At 40.4% G+C, this 25,183-nt stretch overlaps 2 protein-coding genes across 7 annotated transcripts; one reads left to right on the top strand and one right to left on the bottom strand.

The window, feature by feature from the left end:
• Nucleotides 1-66: 66 nt before the first annotated feature.
• On the top strand, nucleotides 67-15,865 carry LOC146254843 (afadin- and alpha-actinin-binding protein-like). 6 transcript variants are annotated; one of them, XM_084675502.1, is made up of 16 exons: nucleotides 83-184; nucleotides 287-372; nucleotides 1,678-1,821; nucleotides 2,260-2,337; nucleotides 2,428-2,591; nucleotides 3,206-3,409; nucleotides 3,571-3,681; nucleotides 4,020-4,155; nucleotides 4,275-4,350; nucleotides 4,523-4,703; nucleotides 4,925-5,069; nucleotides 6,648-6,778; nucleotides 11,804-11,977; nucleotides 12,220-12,337; nucleotides 12,541-12,691; nucleotides 12,940-15,865. In XM_084675502.1, the coding sequence occupies exons 5-16, from the start codon at nucleotides 2,463-2,465 to the stop codon at nucleotides 13,073-13,075; spliced, it is 1,692 nt and encodes a 563-aa protein (XP_084531628.1). In that variant the 5' UTR covers nucleotides 83-184; nucleotides 287-372; nucleotides 1,678-1,821; nucleotides 2,260-2,337; nucleotides 2,428-2,462; the 3' UTR covers nucleotides 13,076-15,865. The 6 variants fall into 6 exon arrangements, with proteins under 6 accessions (XP_084531627.1, XP_084531625.1, XP_084531628.1 ...); XM_084675503.1 differs by having other exon boundaries at nucleotides 2,241-2,337; XM_084675500.1 differs by lacking the exon at nucleotides 2,260-2,337.
• Nucleotides 14,841-23,294, bottom strand: LOC146254842 (vitellogenin-like). The gene is made up of 34 exons (XM_084675498.1): nucleotides 23,238-23,294; nucleotides 23,076-23,096; nucleotides 22,746-22,897; nucleotides 22,402-22,653; nucleotides 22,160-22,321; nucleotides 21,925-22,073; nucleotides 21,686-21,836; nucleotides 21,432-21,589; nucleotides 21,187-21,352; nucleotides 20,982-21,107; nucleotides 20,682-20,900; nucleotides 20,379-20,596; nucleotides 20,193-20,290; nucleotides 19,969-20,093; nucleotides 19,758-19,859; nucleotides 19,554-19,673; nucleotides 19,269-19,455; nucleotides 19,096-19,189; nucleotides 18,817-19,002; nucleotides 18,594-18,735; nucleotides 18,297-18,504; nucleotides 17,715-18,208; nucleotides 17,575-17,613; nucleotides 17,413-17,475; nucleotides 17,099-17,305; nucleotides 16,857-16,999; nucleotides 16,636-16,774; nucleotides 16,410-16,533; nucleotides 16,152-16,335; nucleotides 15,975-16,069; nucleotides 15,748-15,842; nucleotides 15,469-15,634; nucleotides 15,176-15,337; nucleotides 14,841-15,071 (listed from the first exon to the last, which is right to left on the bottom strand). The coding sequence occupies exons 1-34, from the start codon at nucleotides 23,275-23,277 to the stop codon at nucleotides 14,968-14,970; spliced, it is 5,091 nt and encodes a 1,696-aa protein (XP_084531624.1). The 5' UTR covers nucleotides 23,278-23,294; the 3' UTR covers nucleotides 14,841-14,967.
• Between the last annotated feature and the right edge of the window lie 1,889 nt (nucleotides 23,295-25,183).

Below are 25,183 nucleotides of genomic sequence, written 5' to 3'. Positions count from 1 at the left end.
GCCAATCAAGAAAGCAGGAGTTGGTTGCCTAACAACGCCTTAACCAATCATAGTACTGTTTGGCTTGTCAGTTTCTCTCCGAGTCCGGGTAGCAAGTGGACAAGCTAACTCGTGCTAGAGGCAGGTCACCAAAGCATACTTTTAGAAAGGCGGACAATCATTTCAAATTCTTATAATGAAAACCGTAAGTGAAATTATTTGACGCATACTTGGGTTACAAATCTGATTGTATGTTTTTGATAACCCAATTACGTTGGATTGATTGGCGGGATATAATTTTTTCCAGCAAATGTTAGACGCTTTTTGGTTTGACAGCTCAGTTCGAGCTCTCAGTCCTCAGGCTCTGTCAGAACACAAGGCAAGGCCACTAGGGTAAGGTTAATGCTAGTAGTAGGGGCTACCTAGTACTTGTGATTGTGAAAAATGGTTGTGTTGGAACAACATTAGCTGCCTGCACGTTTCATTTTATGCTAACGTTAGTTAATTTATTACAGCTAACTATGTCGCGTTTCAAAAAGAGGACTACAGTACTACAGTAGCGTTATTTGTTTCGAACTTTACAGTAGTAGGCACACACCGTCTTGTTCTAGTCTCGTTCTTGGCTGCTGCTGTCCTGAAAGTTGTGTTGTGCCTCCTTTTTACCTTCATACCATGTACTGGCCTCGTTAGCTACGTTGCATACAGTAACACCTCAAACGTCTAACAAAAATGGCATGCTTTCCTTAAATGGAAGACTTGACTGTAATTTACAGAAGCAAAAATGTAATCTGGTTTAGGAAGTGAAATAATGGCCAGTTAATTAAATGTCTGAGTAGCTAAGCCTTGTAGGCTGGCCATCTGTCCTGTGATTCCATTACATTATTACAAGTATCACCATAAGGCACTAATGGGCTGACTATAAAACACAATTTCAGCTCTTAAACATTTGCTATTTCATTTCAACATGTGATTTAATCTTAAAGTGTGTTTTTGTTTTACCTCTAAATGTTAGCTAGTTCTGAACATCTTAGTTTAAATGGTAAATGAATAAGGTAGCCAGCTACTGTTAGGCTAACTAGTTTAGAAAGTCTAAAACCTCAAAAAACATTTTCTGATCGAACTGAAATTTGCAAAGACAGCAATGTTTAGTGGATTGACAGTCTCAAGTATTTGTCTTTTTCTGTAGAAAGGTAGGCCTACACAATATGTTTTTTATTAGGCTGCGAAAAATAGGCAAGGCAAGATGTTAAATGTTTCATTCTTAAATGTGTGCTTTATTTCACGTAAAGCTGTTGTACTTCAAACACAAATAAATGCAACTATGATATGATTAGCCTAGAACTTTAGCACAATGGCCAGATCTTTACCTTTTTTGTTATCCAGCCTAGTTCTTGTCCCATATGCCATATTGTATTGAATGAGCATCATTAATGGTAGTCAAGCTCCATTTTATAGCTCAATCTGTTGATTTAATTACATTTAATTTAATGTCTTTAAATTTACAGCCCACATTTGCCTCACTGTGCAACACAGTTCATTGCCACTGATAAATGATTTGGCTGTGACCATCCTAATCCCCTCCTTCGGTCTCATCTCTCAACTATCTTGTTTTCATTCTCTGTGATCATCCACTGCCCTGTGTAATCCCATGTGCCATGTGCACTGTTTGGTGCTGCTAATCTGAACCCTCTATTTTAGGAGCTGTCTGCGTAGGTGAATTGGTGAGCTGCATGTGTCTGCTTGCGCAAAGCTGATGATCCAGACACATTTGGTGAGCTCTGTAGGCTGTTTGTTGTCTAGAGGGTGAGGAACACATTGCAACAATGCCTGAGTCTTCAGTAGGTGAGTAAGGTCTTATAAAACAACACACACATTTGTTCTGTAGTACACAGTAGATATTGTTAAGTTGATGAGTTGCTTACATGAATAACACAATTTACTCTCGTCTTGTCTCTTCATCGGTGCTCGACATAAATCAGGCCTCTAGTGTGAAGGAGAAGATTAAATTGTCACAAGTAACCGATTAATGCTATTTAAAGAGTGTGTGTGAATCTAACCTCAATTCCAGACCACACACATGCTAAAGGAATATTGCCTTGGTTTTTACTCCATGACGCAATCTTGTTTATAGGCCTACCAAATACATCTACACATCATCTCAATCTTTGGAGGCTCTGTATGTTATTCTGGTAATGAAAAGGGATACTTTTTGCGGGGGTCAGATGGCTGAGCGATTAGGGAATCGGGCTATTAATCAGAAGGTTGCCGGTTTGATTCCAGGCCGTGACAAATGACATTGTGTCCTTGGGCAAGGCACTTCACCCTACTAGCCTCGGGGGGAATGTCCCTGTACTTACTGTAAGTCGCTCTGGATAAGAAGTAAACTAAATGTAAATGTACTAAAACATGAACAAAATGTCAACATTCCATGTCATTTGTCCTCTTCAGAAATCAAGGACATCTGCAGTTCTTCAAGATACAGAATGTCTCCTTTAAGGCAGCTCTGCCAACAATCTGTGCTCACTTTGCCAACGTCCAAACACCCCTACAACGAGCCAAGTGCCTTTTGCACTGAGGAGAACATATCAGAATGCCTCTGCTACATCAATCAGGTAAACTGCACCTATTGTCACTGTAAATTTTATTCTAATGACATTAAGAGGAATAAATTCAGTGATAGTTTTGATCTGATGAGTGTGTTGTTTAATGTTGAGCAGTGGCAGAGTCTCATAAATCACCTTCACATCACATTAATATGTACGCACATTAAGCCTTTTTTTGATGTGTGGCATTAAAAACAGCTACAGGGTTTTCCGCAGAAAATCTGTTAGTAGGGTGGTAGGGTGGGGTGCCGCCGTCAAATTTCGGCGGGGGGGGGGGGAGACTGGCGTTTTGGAATGGAAGAGAGAAAACAGGACAGAGTAACACGGCGGGTATCATTTTTCTTTACATTGTAGTTAAAGGCGGCAGGTGTGTGTTGCTTAGGCGGCCGGCTTAACTGTAAACTGCTGTGGGAAACCCTGAGCTATGAGCTAAGCCACACATCCAATCTGTGAGCCACACATGCAATCAGTGCATTTAAGTTAGCTCATCAGTGGTTCATTCATCCCTTAGGAAATTTGGTTAACACAGGTGCCACACATCACATTAACACATATGAACATACAAACCAAATATATCATAAGAATATAAATACAATTAAATAAAAATTGCTGTCCCAATGTAGGAGATGTCCTTGCTGGGACTGCCGTGTGTGGGCGTTGAGTCGAAGGGGATCTGGAAGCTGAACAACGTGGCTGTGCTGAACAGCATGTATGACCTGCTTCGGCTGCACCGGCAGAGCCTGCGAGCTGTGGAGGACTTGGAAGTGGAGCAGCTCAAGGCCAGCAGCAACATGGACTATCTACAGCACAGCTATACCAGGTTGAAGGTAGACTACTTGTCTGTCATGAACCGCTCACTCCCGTCAACGCCTGGGCGATCCTCGTCGGCGTGCATGTTTGTTTTGAACGTTCGGAGGAATTCTTCCGGAAGCTTTTCCTTGGTTATCGAACCAAACTTGGCTTCAGTGTCTGTTTTGTGTCCTTGCAGGATCAACTCGAACTGTCTAGAAGGGAGAACACTGGACTGCTTGAGAGAGAGCGCCAGCTACAGTTGAAGGTGAAGAGCTTGCAGAACTGCCTGAAGAATGAAAAAGAAGAGGTAGGTATGAGTTCAGAGTTCAGCTGAGATGTGGAACAGGTTTGCACCTCTCCTTTTCCAACTTTGAACGTAATCAAATACCTACTCCCACGAGAGAAAAACAGCATGCTAACTGTAATATGGAGAGGTCAGATGGCTGAGCGGTTAGGGAGTCAGGCTATTAATCAGAAGGTTGTTGATTTGATTCCCGGCCGTGCCATGTGACGTTGTGTCCTTGGGCAAGGCGCTTCACCCTACTTGCCTAGGGGAGTGTCCCTGTACTTACTGTAAGTCGCTCTGGTTAAGAGCATCTGCTAAATGACTAAATGTAATATTAACGTCCATTGTTGCCTTACCAGGTGCAGAAACATCAGAACATAATCGCTAGTCGAGCCACTCAGTACAATCATGACATGAAGAGGAAAGAGAGAGAGTTCAGTAAACTGAAAGAGCGCCTGAATCAACTTCTGATCGACAAAAAAGAGAAGAAGCAAGGTAATAACACTAGGCTATATTGTGAGAATTTAAAACACACCAAATTGTAGATAGATACATTTTACACATCCTGCTATTCTCATTAGAATACATTGTTAATCATTCTTTATTATTCGCAGCCATTGAAGTATTAAACTACATAGGGCGATCTGATGGGAAAAGAAGCCTTTGGAAAACGGGTAAAACCGAGGGAAGGTAACTACAGTGCACAAATTCAGACTTCTTTAAGTTGCATTTAAATTAAATTAAATGGGGCTTATGTAGTTAAGATGATGTTCTTGTTGCACTGGTAAAATACACACCCTTGTTTTGACCTTACCACTGAAAGACTGTCAGAAATGAAATTAGGTTGACTCGTTTTTCTCAGGCACGAGGGTGAGATGTACAAGACCCTTCTGAACGACTACGACAGCCGCCAGAAGGATCTGGTGGGGGAGAATGCAGAGCTGAAGAAAGTCTTACAACAGATGAAGAGGGAGATGGTGTCCATTTTAAGCCAGAGGAAACAGACCCTCAGAGACGAGAAACTTGATGACGATCATGAACAGGTTGGTCCAGTAGTGGCTTATATCTTTCCACGTTTTTTTGGGGTGCCGTGTCAATAGGAAGCTTAGTGTTTCAGTTTTCACAATAGCATTATCAGTCCCCTTGGGTTTCATCAAACACAAAACTGTAGATGGCTTGAGAATAACAAACTGCCCGGCAACAATTGAACCTAAACCGCTTCCAAATAATAAGAGTGGATGCTCAACGTCACCTCATGTCGCAGGCTGGCTCAGAGGAGGAGGAGGTATTCGACTCTAGCAGGGAAAACCTGGAGCTGTCGTGTGAGCTTGCACGGGAGAAACTCACCAACAGCATCCGTCTGCAGTGGAGGAGACTCAAGAGCCACATGGAGAGACTCGACAGCCAAGGTAGTCTCTGTGGTAGTAGCAAATACAAGACCAGCCAGATGTCCATTAGTTAGTCACTGACTTCATAATGTGAGGTGCACATTATATTACTATAATCAGAATCAGAATGGGATTTATTCGTCATGAAAGTTTGGAATTTGCTTTGGCAGGAAGGTGCATGCAATAAACATATAGGAACCTAAAATTTTAATATGTGGACTATCTATACTAAGGGTACATAAACTAGCAGTACTAAGTGGAATTTGAATTCAATAAAATTTACAATAAAATAAAATATAAGTTGCCGTAATTTACAATATAAAAATTCAAAAAATACAAATATTACAAAAAATACAATGTACAAGATACCATTTTTTAATGCAGTGCAAAATACAGTGTGTTTTAAGCAGGACGTCATTAGAGTCAATGTGGACCCTTAGCCTTGTTGAAGAGGCCAACAGCGGAAGGGAAGAAACTGTTTTTGTGGCGTGAGGTATTGGTCCTGATGGACCGCAGTCTTCTGCCGGAGGGGAGTGACTGAGGGAGTGTCCAGGGTGGGAGGAGTTGGCCACAAACTTCCTCGCTTGCCTCAGGGTCCTCGAGTTGTGCAGGTCCTCGAGGGTAGGCAGATTGCAGCCAATCACCTTTTCGGCAGTGCAGATGATACGCTGCAGCCTGCTCTTGTCCTTGGCAGTGGCAGCAGCGTATCAGACGGTGATGGAGGAGGTGAGGATGGACTCAATGATGGCTGAGTAGAAGTGCACCATCATTGTTGTTGGCAGGTTGAATTTCTTCAGCTGCAGAAGGAAGTACATCCTCTGTTGTGCTTTCTTGATGAGGGAGACGATTTTCAGTTCCCACTTGAGGTCCTGGAAGAGGATAGTGCCCAGGAAGCGGAAGGACTCCACAATGTTGACTGGGGAGTCACACAGGGTGATGGGGGTGAGTGGGGCTGTGTTCTTCCTGAAGTCCACAACCATCTCCACTGTTTTAAGAGCATTGAACTCTAGGTTGTTCTGGCTGCACCAGGTCACCAGGTTGGCCGCTTCCCACCTATAATCAGACTCGTCTCCACCAGAGATGAGCGCAATAAGGGTGGTGTCGTCCGCAAACTTCAGGAGTTTGACGGACTGAATACTGTTCAGTGTATTATGCATAACAGTGTAATTGTATACAATAACATCACAGTACCTACAGAGGGCCAGCCATACTGAGACTTTACTTATGACTGGCCTTCTGTAGGTGCAATGTTTTTATGCACAATGATCTTTCTTGTTTCCATCTAATATAACATTAATAACTATACGGCATTTCCTTTAATGACCACAACAAGCAAGAGTAAAACAGTGCTTTTTACTATTAATATTGAATATATGGTAGTTATCCACTGACTTGTTCTCCATTCATCTAAATCTGGTCCCTATAATGTAAATCACAGTGTCCCCCTGGACAGGTTTTTAGTTTCCATTCCCTTTTTTCAGTGAGGTAACATTTAATTTGGGGGTTTTAGTTATGGTTATTTAATACAAACTCAATCACAAATCGAAAAGTATTTGTCGCAAGGATTAATGCTACGGGTTTGCCGTGGTTGCTGTTTAGCGTCCTTGGTCGGAGATAGAGCCATCATGGACACCATCCCCAGAGAGGCTCACGAGGAGGAGATACACAGTTTGAAACTGGAGGTTCAGCAGTGCAAAGACTTCATCCGCACACAGCAGCAGCTCTTGCAGGTATGGGCAGGTTACTTGGATAGGTTGCAAAAGCTGTAATTATTTCTACTCAGTCTACCTCTGCCAACCTATTTTCACCCTCTATGTTGTCAAAATGGGATTGAAAGGCATTTTTCTGGTAAAATAACTACATTTCCCATCAATGAATGTTAACTGCCGTATTTTTCGGATAAATTGCATTTTCTATAAACCACACCCCACCAGAATGGGAGCTTTGTATTTGTAAATCTGAGTATAAACCGCACTGGAATATATGCCACACTCAGGGCTCGACATCAAGGCTTGTCCGCTTGTCTGGGACAAGTGGATTTTTGTAGGGCAAGTGGATGAGAACTTTACTTGTCCCACTGGACCTCAAACTAAATAAAATGCTATATTACTTCACGTTATGTTCCAATTATTACGTATATTTTACCAAATTTATTTGACCGAATTCTGCATTAGCAAAACACAAAATAAGTGACTTTGTCCCAAGATCTCTACAGACCGTGCAGCTAATTTAATGCTAAACACTTCAACGGGGGCTTATTACTTGAAAGAGGAATTATTTACTGTGTCATTGCAATTACACTATCAGGGCTTAAAAAAACTGTGACTTGCTCAAGCAGGCAAATGGCTAGTAGAACATTTCATAGTAAATTTAGTAAATCAAGCAACGCTGTAAGACCCAGTGAAATGTTATACAGCTAGCAAACTAACGTTAGCTAGCATCGCTACGACATTGGCTAACTCTACTTTGGTAGGCTATCCTCAGTATTTGCAAGTTATCTAAACTTATACTATATCTAAAATATGAGAAATGGCCGCGAGACGAGCTTGCACGTGTTTGTGTGTCTATGTTGCTTCACTCCGTGGGCCTGCACCTCGTCCATTACTGTTTACAACGTTAGCAGGACTACTTGGTTGGCGTTGGCTTCTCAGCGTAAGAAGTACAAGGTTTGGTGTGAGAGCATCTGAGCAGGGGCGATTCTAGGATCAGACCTCTAGGGGTGCTCAGCCCCCAATTAGAATGTGACATGAATACAGTGCCTTGCCAAAGTGCTAAACCCCCTTGCTAATATAAATCCCTAATTTCACTTGATAACAATTAATAAATGTATGTATTATTATGCAAAATATTGAATGAATGAAAACTAAGGATGTCCCTTTCTTCATGAACTACCAGCATCAAATGACAATAAAGAATGATACTTTTTTTTTATTATTATTTTTTTTTAGGACCCCTAAAAAGGGTCTAAAATCACCACTGGTGTATAGCCTACTTTACAGTCAAATATTTGCTGATATTTAACTACATACATTTAACCGATACAAATGCTGCTTAAGCTTGCTACACCACTGCTGACGCTAGTAAACTAGAAACGTCAACACAAATTTTTTTTATATATAAAATGATAAATCTTTACCCGGACAAGTGACTTTTGTGTATGGACAAGTGAAACATTAATGTACTTGTCCAAAGTGCCTCAAAAAGTTAATGTTGAGCCCTGCACACTTGATACGAGAACAATGATACCACAGGGGTGTGGTACTCATCGGGGATGAAAAAGGTGACAAGGATCCGAACCCCTCGGGGGTCCGGGGCATGCTCCTCGGGGATATATATTTTTATATATATATATATATATATATATATATATATATATATATATATATATATATATATATATATATGCATAGTCAGTGAACACTCTGAAATGAATTTGAGGATTAAAGGTCACATGACCAAAAAGCTATTAAAGTTTTATGATTTATTTTGAATAAAGAATTAATTGTTGATAACTTGAGATGAAAATAAACAAAATAAAGGCTTTGCAGTATGAATGCATACATCTTCAACAGTTAAACATTATTTTGACGCTCCTAGTTCATGTTGTTGAGAAGCTATTGACTTTTGATGTTGATGGTCACTAAACATACGCGTTGTTTAGGCAGCCGAAAGCATTTGCTAAGCTGCCGGTCGTAGTGGTGCTAACACGGGTTAAAATAACACAATACTGGGCGTCCGAATATCTGTTGAATATCAACATTACCACGGTCATTCACCAGCCTAAAATACAATACAATCAAATCATCTCTGTCCATGACTGCACCTTTAGCTTGCTCTGGGTAGCCTATGTGCCCCACACAGGTATAGCAGAACTGCCCGCAATATAGTTAGGCTATAGCCTGGCTGCCAGCCCAACTCAGCCCCGCCCACAAAAACATTTGATTGGGAAGTTGGGTCTGGGGTAACTCGGTTGCGGAAGAAGTATGTCCAAACAGGAGCTGTTCGGACCAATCAAATTGTCAGGGTGGGCTTTATACGATGATGGACAGATGATCAACAGTAACGTAATCAACCACGTCACCAAAGAGAGCTTGGGTTGAATTTGTTTTCAACAAACAACAAACTATGTTGCTCTGATTGGTTGTAGGTATATCCAATTGAGCGAAGAGGCATTTTTTTTACGAGTTCGGTTGAAACACGCCCCATACAGCCCAACGGAGCGGTTTCAGACTCATATTCTGACTAGAATTATGAGTATGGCAACGTCAGGCTAGTTAGGCTACGTTGTTATCCCCAAAATAGCATTTTGTGGCCACTAATTAGCATTTTGTGATCACAAATTTTGGATGTCATGTCTGGCGCTCTGAGGTTACAGACCCGAAGACTCTAAATAAAAAGTGTGCGTGTCATGGTGACATTGGTTGGCCAAACAACAAGCTTGAAAAAAATATTCATGACAGCTTGCGTTCGCAGATTAGGCTACCCCCCCCCCCCCTTTTTTTTATTGCAGATCTACACAAATCACACAAATGACCGAACTGCGATTTTTGACGAAAGGTGACGAGTTTGTACCCCTGCAAGCAATGCACGAGTATAGGCGATCTTACAGCATGCCATTGTGTAACAGACTTCGAAAACTAAAGTAAGTTGGTGCGTAATGTATGTTTTCTATTGCCCGGGAATTAAAGGTCATATGAAAAACTTCGCTTTAGCTTTAACATTAATATGAGTTCCCTAGCCTGCCTTTGGTCCCCCAGTGGCTAGAATTTTTGATAGGTGATGTAAACCAAGCCCTGGGTGTCCTTCTCCGCCTTTGAGAAAAATGAAGGCTCAATTGCTCTGTTTGAAAATCTCCTCCTTGTGACGTCACAAGGAGCAAGGTCTCCCCTCTCTCTGCTTTGCCCGTCCAGATAGTCTGGCCCGCACTTGAGAAACTGAGCTCTGACCGTGCAAGGGCGAGAGCGATATCGGTTTTTCCTGGAGAGACGTCATGGCGAGCAAACGAACAAAGCATAACAGTTGCTCAGTGCTTGGATGTACAAATGAAAACAATTCTTTTTTTAGTTCCTTCATCCGAGCCTCTGCACAACCAGTATCTTAATTTTATTTTTGCTAGAAATGCGCCAACACAACTTCCCAAAGGTTTGCATGTCTGCGCCAAACATTTAAGCCACCACTGTTTCCTTAACTTGAGCCAGTACAAAGTTTGCTGACCATCTGAAACTAAATTCTTGATCAGTACTAACTCTTCTTGGTCCAGCTACAAACCTCGGACAAGTAAGTCAACTTACGCTATATCAGTTTGTTGCTTACTATATGGTTACCTAGCTTGCTACCCTTAACATCTGGCTGTAACATTAGCTCTGCAGCTAACAGCTGAGGTACTGTCGCTAATGTAAAGGTAGATAGCATCAAGTATGTGTGTGAATATACATTCTGTAACGCAGTTTTGTACACTTCGTTGTTATGTGGATAACCGTTCTGCTGTTGGTGTTATGGCACGCGCGATATCCGCCTTTCCCCACATTGAAATGACTGAGTGTGCAGCTCTGAAAACCTGGGTTATCAGATGAGAATGGTCAATTTCGAGGCATTTTACAGCAACAGGTCTATGAACCATTGCGATACATCCACTGTAAACCTTAGCGCATGGTGCTGCCTCTCTCCTCCTTATTAGCATTTAAAGCTACAGACACAGAAACGCGTTCTGAGGAAAGCTCATTGTGGGACTACTCGTAGTGGCTATAATTCTGCACCAAGGCTGAATTTCGGGAAAGAGACTTCAGATACAGTATTAGGGGACCACTAAGGCCTATATAAAAGCATCCAAAAACAGCATTTCAAGTGACGTTTAACTAATATTTACTTTTAGACGCGTGATTTCAAAATATTTCTGACGGTCCCCAAAGCGCAAGTTATTTTTCCGAAACGCTAGCTAGCTAGCTTTAGTAAGCTTCCGGGCTAAGTTAACTAGCATAATACTTGTAGCAATGCTACTACCTGCAAGTGCTACTTGTTAGCCTTCTCATTAGTAAATTTTGAAGCCATACAAAAGCGTTTGTGGCATAGTTTTTGTCCATCGGAAAATATTCAGTTGGAATGTTCGAAATCCCATACGCAACGTTACCAGTGGCGGTTCTAGACTAATTTTACCTGGGGGGCCAAGGGGGGGCCAGTGTTTAATCGGAAGGGTATATTAAAAAACGGAAACAAATTGTATTTAAACATTAAATACTTAAATTTGCTTTACATTAAAATCATACTAAATGCTCTGGCTCTCCCTCTTCCAGCTCCTCAGCTCTCTCAATACCTTGATATGTTTCTCTAACTTTATTTACTGGGGCAAAAAAGGCTGCAATGTCCCTTCCTCGGTTCATGATGACTACTAGAAGAAGAAAAACGTGTAAAAAAAAAACCCGGGGGGGCCACAGGGGGGGCCAGGGACATTCTGACAGGGGCACTGGCCCCTGTAGGCCCCCGTGTACAAACGCCCCTGAACGTTTCGCTGTGAGACCCGCATTCAAACTATCACATAGGTGCGACACTACTCCCCTTTAACGGGTTAACGCTAAATAGCATTCACAAAAAAAGTGTTTCTACTGTTGTTTTGTTACAAAAAACGCCCTCCGAAATATAAACCGCACCACCACAAGAAACATTTTAACTCGGGGTAAAACCGCGGTTGCATTTCCGAATAATACGGTATGCTGTGCGTCACTCATATTTCCTGCTCTGCTCGTCGTCCACCCTTGCAGCAACAGTTGAGCACGCCGTGTGACGAGGAGACATCAGCCCTGCTCAACGACTGCTACATGCTGGAGGAAAAGGAGCGCCTCAAACAGGAGTGGAGGGCCTTCGAAGAACAGAGGAGGAACTTTGAGACTGAGAGGAGGAACTTCACGGAGGCAGCAATTAGACTTGGCCATGAGGTGCATTGAGCCTACCTTTGATATGTTTGACCTCGGGTTTGTTTCAGTTATTAGGTCAAATAACATGGAATTGCTGTTAAAGAGTAACTGATTGAAGATGACAATGGACTTTTTACAGGATACGTCAAAGAAAAGCTTTCAGTTTTATAATCCCAGTTCGGTTTAATGTTGACAAGGTATATTAAGATGGAAAGGGGTTATTTTGTGCAAGTGAGACTTATTTTACCCTATTTGTTCTGCAGAGACAAACCTTTGAGGGGGATCGTGCCTCGTGGCTCAAACACCAGTTTTTGAACTTGACTCCCTTTGCTGACCAAAAGAAATCTCAGATGTCAAAGTCTCAGAGTGTCTTGTCAGTCTGTAAGTACTGATCACATGAAAACCATCATCAGTATATTTAACAATACTTAGCTGTTCATTATAAACAACATTGAAAAGAAATTGATCTACAAATAATGTACTTTAGACATGTCTACTGTCACTAAAAGTAGGAAGCTTCAGAATGTGTATCAATACGTAATATTGTGCAGTTCAGTGTAATATTCCTGACCATCATCTTCTAGCAGGTACTGAGCCAGAGGTTAAAACTGTGTCAACAGTTCAACTGGATAAGTCACTATCCCACACAACTTCCTCAACACCTAGAGCTTCTCAAATGAAAACGACATCCACAGCCGACCTGCAAAGTACACTACGCCTTATTCCAGAAAACAGGTACTTTTACCATTGTCACAGTCTGTGTCACAGACTTCTCATAACAGAACAGAATAATACTCATTGGCCGAAAAAACTAATCCAAAACTACACAAAACAACAAACGGATATGAAGAAAAGTGCTGAATAAGTACTGTGCCTTCCTTTCATTCGCCTAGATACTGTTGTGTCAAACATCATAAATATGTGATATATACATCTTAAGTCATAAAGTCTTTAATCTAATGCTGTTGAAATTGTATCGCCAGTCCAAGCACAGTCCAACCAAAGAGAGGAAGCCTGCAGGAATTGGGCATTGTCTTAAATGGGGATGTTACCTTCCAGCACACGAATCTGAATGGAGGACAAGATACGCTCAGAGGAGAGAAAAACTGTTCCATTTAAATCTGTGTACCCTTCGTTCTTTCATTTTTCAGTTTCAAAAACAAATCTGAAAAACAAACTTGTTTTTTGGTTTTTCTGTTCTAAAACCAGAATGGAAAAACGGGGAGAAAGAACGTCAGGATTCAATCCGTGTACCCTTCGTTCTTTCATTTTTCAGTTTCAAAACCAAATTGGAAAAACCGAAAAACAAACTTATTTTATGTTTTCTGTTTTAAAACCAGAACGGAAAAACAGGGAAAAAGAACAACAGAAATCACTAGTTCTGTAGCTGTTTTTGTGTTTCAAAACCAAAACGGGAAAATGAAGTTTTTGATTGTTTCGTTATTGTAATATTTTGATTGTGGAATTCTGGTGGAAATGTGGAGGTGCAGGCACATTCAGTGCACAGTTCAAGATGGCTGCAATCTTGATAGTTTTTCGGGGGATATCCTGCATGTACAGGCACAGGTTAAGCTCCTTCCCATGGTCGACCATCACCTGGTCCCACATCCCATTGTTGACTACTGCACATCTGGAACGATTGTATTTGTTTATATAACATGTCCAGTTAGTGCAAAAGACATCCACAAATCCATTAAATGCATTAGACTCAATGATATACAATGCATAGACCAGGCATACTGAAGATACCTTTAATTTTATAATAAGACTTGCAAAACACAATTTCAAATTCACTAATTCAGTTCTTGATAGGGAGCGCTAAAAAGCATGTTTATAATAAGCATGTCTGGCTTGGTAGCTGGCCAATGCCTAAAGGGGTGCCTACTGATTGCGGAGAGGGGTACTTAAGTGATGTCCGCAGACACCCCCTGTGGACAAAGGGTAATGTGAGTTTAGATATAGTGACATGGAAGAGAAAGGGGAAGAGGTGAGAATCTCTGCAGCGCTGAATCATGTTATGTATGGACAGGTAAGGAGGGCTCAAATGTTCTACAAAGCAGAAATGGGGTGTTTTAAAACAAGTTTGTTTTTCGTTTTTTCCGATTTGGTTTTGAAACGGAAAAATGAAGGAACGAAGGGTAGACAGATTCATATAAAGCCACAAATTAGCATCATGGATATTTTGTTTGACATCTTGAGAGACACCTATATGGAAATGCCAAACAAAAATTGTTTGTCTGTAGAATTTCTGAAACAGTTTTTATGTCTTAATGTATTTGATGTCTTCTCAATATTCATTGAGACCTGGTCAATTAGGTTTTTGGTACCGTAGAGGGGTATTGGTTGAGCAGCATTTGTTTGCTGCTGTGTGATTGTGTAAATGAATGAGAGAGAAAAAGATTATGGATTGTAATGTTTTGTTGCTAGATTTCATTTATATGTTTAGGAATCGTGTTTATTGTCATTTTATGTAGTATTGCACTGCTTCTTGCGGTGTAGTCTAGTTTTTTAATGATGAATGTCTTGTGTAAGAGCTGAGAAAGTCAGACAGAGTAATGTAAATTATTTTCTTTCTTGAAACATGACATTGTTGTAGAATGTACTTTTAGAATATGCTGCTGTTACACTGAATACAATAACATACAGTGTAGTTCTTGAAATTAATGTTAAAATGTATTTTTTCAGATTGGATTGTGTTGAAACCGAATAGTGAAAAATGAACTTGAGGTGTTGTGTGGTAAAGGACAGAACTTTCTAAAAGTGAGTAGGCATGGTAGAATGATTATGTTCTACTCAAACTCATGAATGTTTATGGTTTCTTTGTGGTTTTCCTTAATTTTGCATTTAGTCGATAGAGGAAAAGAAACATAGTAACTTCAGAGACTTTCAAGTTTTTTCAAAATGTATTTCAACTTAACTGATCAAGCATGAAACAGGTAAGGATACATCCCAACACCTTTAAATTACAACTCTGCTGTTAAGAGCTTTTATGTTTCTGCTCCGCCAGGGCACTAAGCACACTCAGCAGTACAGCGACAGGCCACATGGGCATCCACAGTCTCCCTCAGGTCCACACTCTTCTCATAGATGCTGGTCAGCTGACTCAGGATAGAATCTAAAAATGACAAGAAAGGAATTGCAGAAACAACTGCATAGTGATTTGTGCTTTGAATGTATTACATTCCCTGCAGTTTATTAAAACAATCATTCGAGACTCACCATTTGGCTGGCAGTGGAAGCCAATGGTAACAGGGGTGGTCTTCACTGGGTCGCAACCGTCCAGACAGCGCAGCACAGGCTCCACAGAGTAGCATTTGGACTCCTGGCCATTGACAAAGATCTGCTTCTCCAGCTTTACAGATTCAAGCTTCATACGACATTCTAGAATATTAAAGTATGGTTAAGTTCTGTATAGACAACATACACTTTTCATGGTTTGGAATAATAATAACCTACGCTGAACTTTTCACACAAAAAACGTCAGTTTAGTAAAATACGGAACATTGTTTTACCGGTGGTGTCACGGCAGCTCTCAGCTGGAAGCACCCAGGAATGGGCAAAGCTGACTGGGCTCTTGCTCAGGCGTCCACTGGGCATGCGGAACTCCTGTCTGACTTCCCCATCAGCTTTACCACAGATACCACAGGTCTGACCCTTCATCCAGTCCACAACTTGGACCTAGTACAACAATAAGGACATCTCTTATTAGGTTATTTAAATGTTAGGAGAATTGTAATCAAGTGTTTCTTTGCTTTATGCTGCCTTTTGTGTTGGTTGTATTGGTTTCTTACCCTCCATGAGTTATTATCGAAGTACACTTCATGAAGACCATGGCTTGAAGCCAAGAGAGAAACCCCATCACCATTTTGTTTGATCTGGATGGAACCTTAATAAAAAGTGGTCATTTTGTGTCCTTGTTAGTTTTGTGGTGTATGGTTGTGGATTGTACTCTCATGAGATCATAGCTGTAGTAAATGAATCAAGAGTAAGATTTTACAGCTTAAGTAGCACAACTAACCGGTTGGATGTTGGTATGGGAGGTTTTTGGTTGGAATTTCCATTCCATTAACCTTCACCATTACATTGTTGTCCTTGATAGACAGGTCAATATCACTGAAATAGACACAAATGGTGAAACTTAATATTATGTTATACATTTTTTAATTTTTACATCCAGTTCTTAGATGGAACTCACATGTTAGCTACTTTCACATTGAGGTGGTTCTTTTCATGGGCGTGATCTTTCTTCAGTAGAACCATAAATTTGAGCTCTTGTGTGCAATCCTGAGCCACAACTTGGTAGCAGGAGAGTGGCATTTCACTCTGGTACCTCTTGTTGTTGAATGTAGTCAGTGTGTTTCCATCCATGCTACATTTAGCTATAGAAAGAAATTGGTTAGGATATGTATTTTGATATTTTGATATTTTCATTCATTAAAGTGTTTCATATCACCTGCATTGGCCTGGGCGAACAAGTAATGGACTCTATTAACAATGTTGTCGTCTAAGGGATCAAGCCCACTGTTATCGAAAGGTAAAGACATGGGAAGGACCACAGCCTGTTTGTACAGTGTCATCTGTAATTTAGAAATAATTTTGTGAGAAGATAAAAGTGATTTTGAGTTTGAAAAACAACCACAAAATTGTATTTATTTTAAATTGAATCATTTTCCACTCACCTTTGCGAATTTCAGAATGATATCAAGAGTCTTTTTGGATGTTGCAACCATAGTCAGAGAAATCTGTTTGTTACTATTTTTGGCTTTAGTCTGCACCATTCCTGCTAGGGAGGCTGCATCAGGAATATGTGCAGATACACTGTAAAAAATAAAAAAGCTGGTTACACTTGTAAATTATCTGGCTAGCACCATGTTATGGAGAAATAACGAGAACATCCTACCTTTTAGCATAACGTCTAAGAACACTGGGAAGTTTGTTCCAAGAAACCCTCAAACGACCTGCTTCTCTCTGGGCAACAAGACCTGTCTCCGCAGTGATAAAGGTTTCATATTCTTTGCATTCAAGACCCCAGGCAATCTTGGCCTAGTGAGAGAGGTTTGTACAGTTTACTACCAAAAAGACATACCAAAACATTGTGTCAGACCGTAACTAAAGGATTGCCCATGAGAGATTGGTTCTTACTGTGACTTTATGTTGGCTGAGCAGAATACCATCAGCACACATCATCCAGTTGTCACCCTCAGCCAGAGCAGCGATGATGATCTGTGCTCTGGATGTAGCTTGGTCCATGTAAGCAGCAACCTGGTATCCCTGCATTTTACGGTCAACTCTTACAGCACGGATGAGGATGGCCATAGTAGGAGAAACAGCATTTCCAAGGAACTTATTCTGAAAACACAAACGGACATGGTGATACAATTCCTCCCGGATTTATCCTTTTTCCATGAGAAACATCCTGGTGAGGATGTTTCTTATATACTGTAGATAATTGTTACCTGTTGGTTGATTGCCTCAAAGCTGGAAGCACTGCTTCTGCTGGATTGAGAAATGAGTTGAGACTGAAAGAGTTAACAGAAATTACAATGATTTTCTGTGTCTTTTTGCATTTTAATTATAAACCAATTTGAAGTATATGTTACAGTGAAAGCATAACTCACCCGTTTCTGATGGTTCGTATTGAATGTTGGAATCTTTACCTGTTAGGAAACGGGTCATTTGCACATTGTCATATTCTTGATAGTCAATTTTAATCAAACAAGCTTTTTTTTCACAAAGAAAATACTTCTAGCATAATTACTCTGGTCTGGCGACCGCTGGAAGAGCTGGAGCTGGAGGAACTAGAGGAACTGGAAGAACTGGAGGAACTGGAGCTTGAGGAACGGCTGCTTGAGCTTAGTTTGCTTTTTCTCCTGCTGCTGCTGCTGCTGCTGCTGCTGCTGCTGCTGCTGCTGCTGCTGCTGCTGCTGCTGTTGTGAACTCTCTTGTTAAGTGCGACAGCATTTATATCAAGGATCTTTCTTTTGGCCTGGGAGGATGAGCTGGATGAGCTGGAGGAAGAAGAGGATGAGGAGGAAGAGGAAGACCGAGAGCTGCTGGAACGAGAACTACTGGAGCTGGAGGAAGATCTGGTACCATTCTTGCCAAGCAAGACTTTCTTCAGTTTCAACAGGACATTTTTTGCATTGGGAGATTCATCATCTTCGTTCAGAGTGATCACTTTAATGATCTTCTCAGCTGCCTTCAAGCCAATTTGTACCTCCATCTCCAGTTTCTCAATGGCGGGTCCAGAAGCTGCCAAAATACATTTTAAAAAATTATAAATTTAACAAAAACAACGCATAAAGAGTTTTTGCATGTCATGTTTTGTCAAAATTCTTGCCTGGCACAATGGTTGCAAGGGCTGAATGCTTTCCAATCAGTTTATAAAGTGGAGAGTTTTTGATGAAGGCCACATTCTGAGAGGCAACCTCAAGACATGCTTTGAGACCAAAGGCAGTGGTTTTAGCACAAAGAGTCCTCTTTAATACTTTAATGTAAGATTTGATGTTGGAGGACAGATCAGAATTATTGATTTCAGAAGATCTTGACTGTAAAAGAAAACAAAATTGTACAACATTACTATTGCATTTAAATGACTATTGATAAAAAAAAAATGAAATACTGCAAACAAACTCACCCAACTATCAGCAAGAGAGGAGGAAATCTTAGACGACAACTTCTCCCTGGAAATCGATGCTAAGGCTTTAGCAGGAATCATAGGGGTAATTCTTTCAGTAGGGAGATCCTCCACATTTCTTGCAATAGCAAAGGTCTCAACTCTGTTGAAGGAAGACCAAAGTTGCTAAATAACTAAATGTAAGTTTTTTCAAACATTTGATCAAGGAAGAGGTTGGACTTACCGTGCTGCTACAATGTGAGCAGGAGCAGGTACAGGCAAGGCCTCAATCTTAAAGTTGCCATTTGCGATGTCAAGTCTAGCTGCTAGTTTAGCAGGTAAAATTGAGTAGACCTTTGCTCTTGTCATCACAGCAGCCTGCATCAAACCAGTGTTCAACCCCATCACAGCAAAGGTATGCAGAGAAAGGCTTCAAGAAAAAACAGTTATTTAATAAACCTGTCAGTGTGACATCAGTGAAGTCAGACAATATATTTGTAATCAATACACATTTTAGCCCTACCTTGGTTTGACCTCAGCATGAAGCTGAATGTCTGTTTGTAACAAGTGAGCAACGTGGATTGGCTCTGGCAATGCTGGTGTGAAGGTGGCTTTAACTATTGACAAAACATATAAACAAAATGCTCATAAAAGAGAAAAAAATTATGAGCTCTCTAGAGTGTTTGTAGTACATACCATTGATATCTGCAGCAGCCACAGCAGCAGTATAGAGACCAAGTTCCATGGGCAGACCAGCAGCTGTGGGGAAGATGTGACGCACCTCTGCAGCCAGCACGGGCTTAGCGTACTGGAAGGAGGTTCCAGACAGCAGTGCTTTTAGAGCATGTGCTCCCAGTGATTTAGCAGAGGGACTGGAAGCCAGCTGTAGAAAATAGATGAAATATTTCAGGGATGTAAATTGATATAATTCTTTATCTCAGCCTAATGAATGCTGTAAGTCTTAATTGTCCTTTGCCATACCTCAATGGCCTGATCAATGATGGTCCTGTCAAGGTTGGCAAAGGCAATTTCCTGTCCAAAGAATTTCACATGTATGGAGGCCAAAGGTTTGTTCAATGGCAAGGATCTCCAATCCATCAACTGTGGAAAGAAGAAATAATCAAACCTATCTCGCAAAGCTGTGTTTCATCAGGAGAAATATTTGTTAAGAATCTTGAAACATACAGACTTAATGACGCGTCTCATCTTTGTGATCCTGTCAGCATTTTCATCAGCCTGGGGCATTTTCAGAAGAGCCTCCTGGAGTCCTTCAGTTGCCACTCCAGCCTAAGAGAAAGTGATTTCTTAGTATGAAATACAGAAAACAAAAAACAATTGTAAATTGAAAAAAAAAAGTATATATATGTTGTATACATGATCATGATATATATTTTACCTCCAGAACATCAGCAGCTACTCCAGCAATGTAAATGCGTGACTTGGCTACCACAGCTCTGGGCAATAAGGTGGCAGCATCATTGATGTAGAAAGCACTGGCAGCAGCACCAATCATCAGAGGATCTTAAATAGGAGAAAGGCCAGAGTAGTTCCATTTATAATTTCTTAATTAAGTTCACTGGCAAATACAATCATAGGTCTTGCATGAGTAAATGTCCTTACGGTGATAGGCATCCAGATGAATAGCTCTGCTGAAGCGACTGCTCAGCCTGTTCAACCTGGAGCTGAGAATCTTCATTGCAACATTGCATGCTGCGGCACTACAAATGCATAATCAAACCGTTTAATCAGCCGTGAAGAAAGACAGAGATATATGTTGTGAAAAATTGTGGGGAAAAAAGGTCTTACACTGGAGCAAAGTCAGGGGCGGTGCTCCTGGTCAGGGACTTCATGTGAGAGTAGGTGAAGCTGGCCACCTGCAGATTTTCCTCTGTCTTCAGGATGTTTGCAAGGGTAGTCACAAGACCCATCGAAGGCCTAGTCTCAAACAGCACAACGCAAGCAACCATGCGTAGTTCTGGGTGGAGAGCCCTGTCCGTGAAGAGCTGCACAGCCACTTCCTGAATCTAATTCAAAAGGACAAATGTTAGCTTTAGAAACTACATAGATGGAAACATACCGCAAACCTTCTGATATACTCATTAAGCTCACCAATTTGGGCTCCCTTTTTGCAATATTTCTCAAGGCCAAGATAGCATCAACCTGGACTCTCAAAGGCAGAGCAGATGCTGCAGTTCCGAGCATGGGCAGGAGCTTGGTGATTGGCTTAAGACTAGCAGGATGACCAGCATTACCAAGGACTTTCAGAAGCAGGGAAAGTTCATCAATTTTGTCCTGAGAAGCAGCTTCAGTGGCAAGATCTTGAATGGGCTGTAAAGGTTGAAAGACACATTAGGTGGCTCATTATGTGCAATAACTTTCAAGTGATGAGTGTAGAAATATTTGCTTTACCTTTACAAGTTCAGAAGGGCAATTGGGTTTTGCGTTACAGTATTTGAAAACCATGGTACCATAACCAAGCATTGCAATCTCACGCAGAGCTGGTTGTGCTTGAATTTTGTGGTGAAAAGCCAGTTCCTGGTTGAGGGAAAGTGATTCATTTACATGATGTTGTATTTATCAAATTGACATCATGTTCACATGAAGATGTACCTACCTGAACAAGCTTGACACTCTCCATATTAGCTGTCACCATGTGTACACCAGCCACAAGAGCTTGAGCTGCCTCAGCAACGGAAATGTCACCAGCGATAAACTTCTCCTTGATAAACCGGATTGCAACAGGAGATCCGATAGATGGAATAGCATTCAGGATCCAGTGTCTGAAAATAAGTGTTGATATTTTCTGTTTCACCAGAAGTCAAAGTGTGGTCCAAGCAACTGCATTTTCTGAGAACCTACCTGAAAGCTGGTTGGGCCTTGAACTGAGACCAGATGGCTTCAATATTCTCCAGGCGGGCTGCACGTAACAGCTGGATTAGCTCCACAAACTTCAAAGGAGCATCTTCATGAACCTCAGCAATGTTGTATTTGACCAAATGATTCAGAACCTCCACAGCCTGTAGAGAATGAGAAACATTGTCAATAATCAATCACATTATCAGTAAATGTCAAATGACATTTGAAACTTAACACAGTAAATGTATTCACTTTACCTGTGCCTGTGGGTTGTGTATCTTAAGAAGATGAATGGGTGTCTGAAGAAGCTCAGAAGCAAACTCATACTGCAGCCATCCACGGTGGCTATATTCTTCTTCAGCAGGCTTAAGTGGAGTCTTCTGAATCTCAACAAATGTCCAGACTTGTCTTTAAAATGAACAAATAATATACATTAAACATTTGTAGCATTATAAAATGATAAATATCTGAAAATGTCTTCATCGAGTCTATTTACTTTGCCTCCATCTGGGCAGCTCCGGTCATCTCGTTGAATGGAGAGAACTGATGGACCTCAGTAACAGTGGCTTCCATGATCAGAGCACCATTGGCAGTTGGCTTCATGATGTAGTTGTAGGCTGCAGCTCCCCTCAGGTTCTTTCCAGCCTGAAAAGGTAGAAAGCAACATTGCACTACAATGTGGGAAATGTCTACAGGCTTTTTATAAGGATTTTTTGGGGGGGAAATCCTACCTGCTGACAAGTTACACATTTTTCAGTGTAAGTCAAACCAAAGTCCTTCATGAGTCTCTCCTGGCAGTTATTCAGATCCTTGGTCTTTGTCAAATGGATGCGCTCAGCCTTAGTGTCCTCATTGATGACATAGTGGGTCTTGCACACTCCTTGAACTCCAGCCTGCAGAACGTAAATGGAAAATGAGAAAGGAACATCATGTGCAAGGATTTGTATTTTCCCTTAGAAGGTAGAAGTCAGACCTCTTGCAGCTCATAGACGTTCTGTGTCTTCTTGATGTTCAGCTGAAGGATGTTCAAGATGCCTCTGTGGATATTCAACACCTTTGTAGATACATCAGATGGGGAGAATATTTTTCCCACAACTCCATTGGCATACTCAAACTTGATGGGTTTCTGGAGCTGAGCAGCCAGAGCTGAAGTGAGCTTTGCAGCTGGAACAAAACGATCTTTGGGCCAGACACCACTGTACTCAAAGATCTCTGGGTCCACAAGCTACAAGGAAAAGCAAACTCAGTATTAAGAACATTGTGCTTTTGCTATTGAAATACAAATGTTCAACTAGATTTAGGATACAATGTGCATACCTTCAGAACATAGATATCTTGGGCAACTGCGCCAATTAAAACTTTGCTGATGAGTTTTGATCCTGCGCTTGCCAGCCCTTCCTCAGGCAGACCGCTCAGGTGTACTGCCTCATACTTGTACACATAGGTATTTTTGGCAGCAAACTCAGGTGCTGTAGAAACAATTTAAGACATAATTATAGTGCCTTTAATCTGCTAATGTGTAAATACTGTATGTAATATTATTATATTTTGCATGCAAATATTTTGTTTAGCAATAAACTATTGCTGACCTAAATGGTACAATTTGTGTGATGTTGTATTGAAAAAGTGTGAAAATGTGGAACTCACCAAAGTTAAGATCTTGACTCGCTAAAAGATTCAATTTTTGTAACAGTTATTAGCAATTCTCTTGAAATTGTTAGTGTTAAAATAGTATATGCATTGCGTAAAACATGAAAAACAGGAAAAATCTTCGATATACCGCGAACAGGAAAAAACTAATGTACTTACCCACAAGGGCTAGAGTCAGGGCAAGCACGACCGTTCTCATGGTGGGATGAGGTGAGATGAGATGGACAACTCCTCAGAAAGCCATTTCAAACAAAATCTTTGTTGACAATGTTGAATTATTAACTTATGTCAGATTTCACACTCGGTATGTAGGCGGCTGATTGGTTTGATGACTTGCCTGGCTCCATCCCTGCAGGTTAGGTCAACCTGCCCTAAAGCAACTTAGCATGCCAAAGATCAATGTTCGCTGGTTCATCTGAATTGCTTTGAAAAGTAATTTAATGCAACTATTTGTATATTGTCATGTCTAAAATTAGGTCCCATATGACATATAATATGAATTCATCATATAACAGAATTTAAAAAGAGGTAAAATCAAAAGATTCTGGGTTGTTTGACTATGGTTACTTATAACATTACATGAGAGCTTTTTTATGTTTTACACCCATCAAGCTACTGTAAAATAGAATTTAAATGCAAAATGTTGTGTATATGAATAAGTACATGCAGTGAAACTACTCCCAAACATTGTGAAAACAAAAGATAAATTACGTAAACCAGCTGACTGGTTTACCTTTAGCACTGTTTAATTTCATTTGTCTAAGCAACAACTCAAAAAGCTTGTGCTCAGGAACATTGTCAGTCATTTAATGGTCATTCAAACCTTGGTAAGTTACAGAGAATGGGAAATACTGCCACATAATAGATAAGATGAACCACCAAAGAATCAATAATGGTTGGCTTGACCTGGAGAAGTGTGTCTTAGTTCACAGAACTACTGTATGAAGTAGAAATAGTTGCAGTATAGTGCATTCACTTACAGTTTACATTATAAACTTGAAAGCCAATTCCTGTTTTTACATATAATAGAAAGAAAAGAATGCACTCATAATTAGTGCAGATATAATGTATATATAAATCTGGTGCTCACATAAAAGTCTGGCTCTAAATATGTGCGGGATTAGGCAACCTTGTGTGTCATGCCCAAGTTAAGTTACTTATAACAGAAGTGTACATTTGCTTTCAGCTGCCCAAACAATCTTTCACAAATAAGATTCTAGACATGGCCTCGGCCTGGTGTTTTAATAGTATATGTCATGATATGGCACTATTCGATAGATGGCTGTTCACTTGACCCACAAACTAAACCTAAATGTACATCTCTGGAAAATAAATTGTGACCACTGCACCTTTTTCTTTCATAAAGAAAAGTTGAGACGGACAATTTTGAGTGAGGAACAGATTTTCTGCATTTGGCCACTGCAAATTTTACCCTTCTGTTCCTTACTCAAAATTGTCCTTCTCATCTTAAAAAAAAAAAAAAGGTGCAGTGGTTTCTCAATTTATTCCAGAGCTGTATAGAAACAGAAACGCCTCGGTAAATTCTGTTTACAGTCATCAACTGTTTTTTGTTAATATATATTATTATTTTTTACAAAAAACCTTTTCAAGGAAACAGTGTAGGAGTTATTACACTGATCCCATTAGTAATATCCTAGTTTTTATGATTTTACATCATCATGGATTTTTAAAATGGATGTTTTCAAATGCATTTATTCAAAATATATCTATTTTATGAAATGACACAAAAACGTAATCATTGTCTTAGTGTTTATTCATGTATTGTAATCACAAAAATGTATGATGTGACTTTACCACCCAATACTTTGTAGAACTACAGGCAGTCATTAAACTAAAACCATCCAACACAATACAAAACCAACTCATATTACATAAGTAGGCTTATGTTTTTCATATGGGTGAGAAAAAGCAGGCATTATGTTGTATTATTTGACAAATATGTTGAAATGATGCGGTTTGAAACAACAAAAGATGCAGTGATTAATTCCTAGGACATTCCAATGGGTGTTATTAAGCATTCTAATCACAGTCCTAACTTGGAAACGCATTGCATCACTGTGTCTGGCTCACTATACATGCATTTA

This window comes from Hypomesus nipponensis, chromosome 16, assembly GCF_054491055.1.
Source record: "Hypomesus nipponensis isolate SF chromosome 16, ASM5449105v1, whole genome shotgun sequence".
In the NCBI taxonomy this organism is placed as follows: Eukaryota; Metazoa; Chordata; class Actinopteri; order Osmeriformes; family Osmeridae; genus Hypomesus; species Hypomesus nipponensis.
The sequence above is the reverse complement of the archived record's forward strand: the minus strand, read 5'-3'. Positions and strand labels throughout refer to the sequence as shown.

Bases quoted from the DNA above. Each gene is read 5' to 3' on its own strand.
- LOC146254842 (XM_084675498.1), bottom strand. From the start codon at position 23,277: ATGAGAACGGTCGTGCTTGCCCTGACTCTAGCCCTTGTGG. The intron at 19,860-19,968 runs GTAAAATATATA...ACTTTCTCTTAG, and splicing joins TAGCTGCTGATGTTCTGGAG to GCTGGAGTGGCAACTGAAGG. The intron at 16,534-16,635 runs GTGAGTGGAAAA...TCTAAATTACAG, and splicing joins TCATTCTGAAATTCGCAAAG to ATGACACTGTACAAACAGGC.
- LOC146254843 (XM_084675499.1), top strand. The intron at 12,338-12,540 runs GTAAGTACTGAT...ATCATCTTCTAG, and splicing joins TCAGAGTGTCTTGTCAGTCT to CAGGTACTGAGCCAGAGGTT. The intron at 12,692-12,939 runs GTACTTTTACCA...TTGTATCGCCAG, and splicing joins CGCCTTATTCCAGAAAACAG to TCCAAGCACAGTCCAACCAA.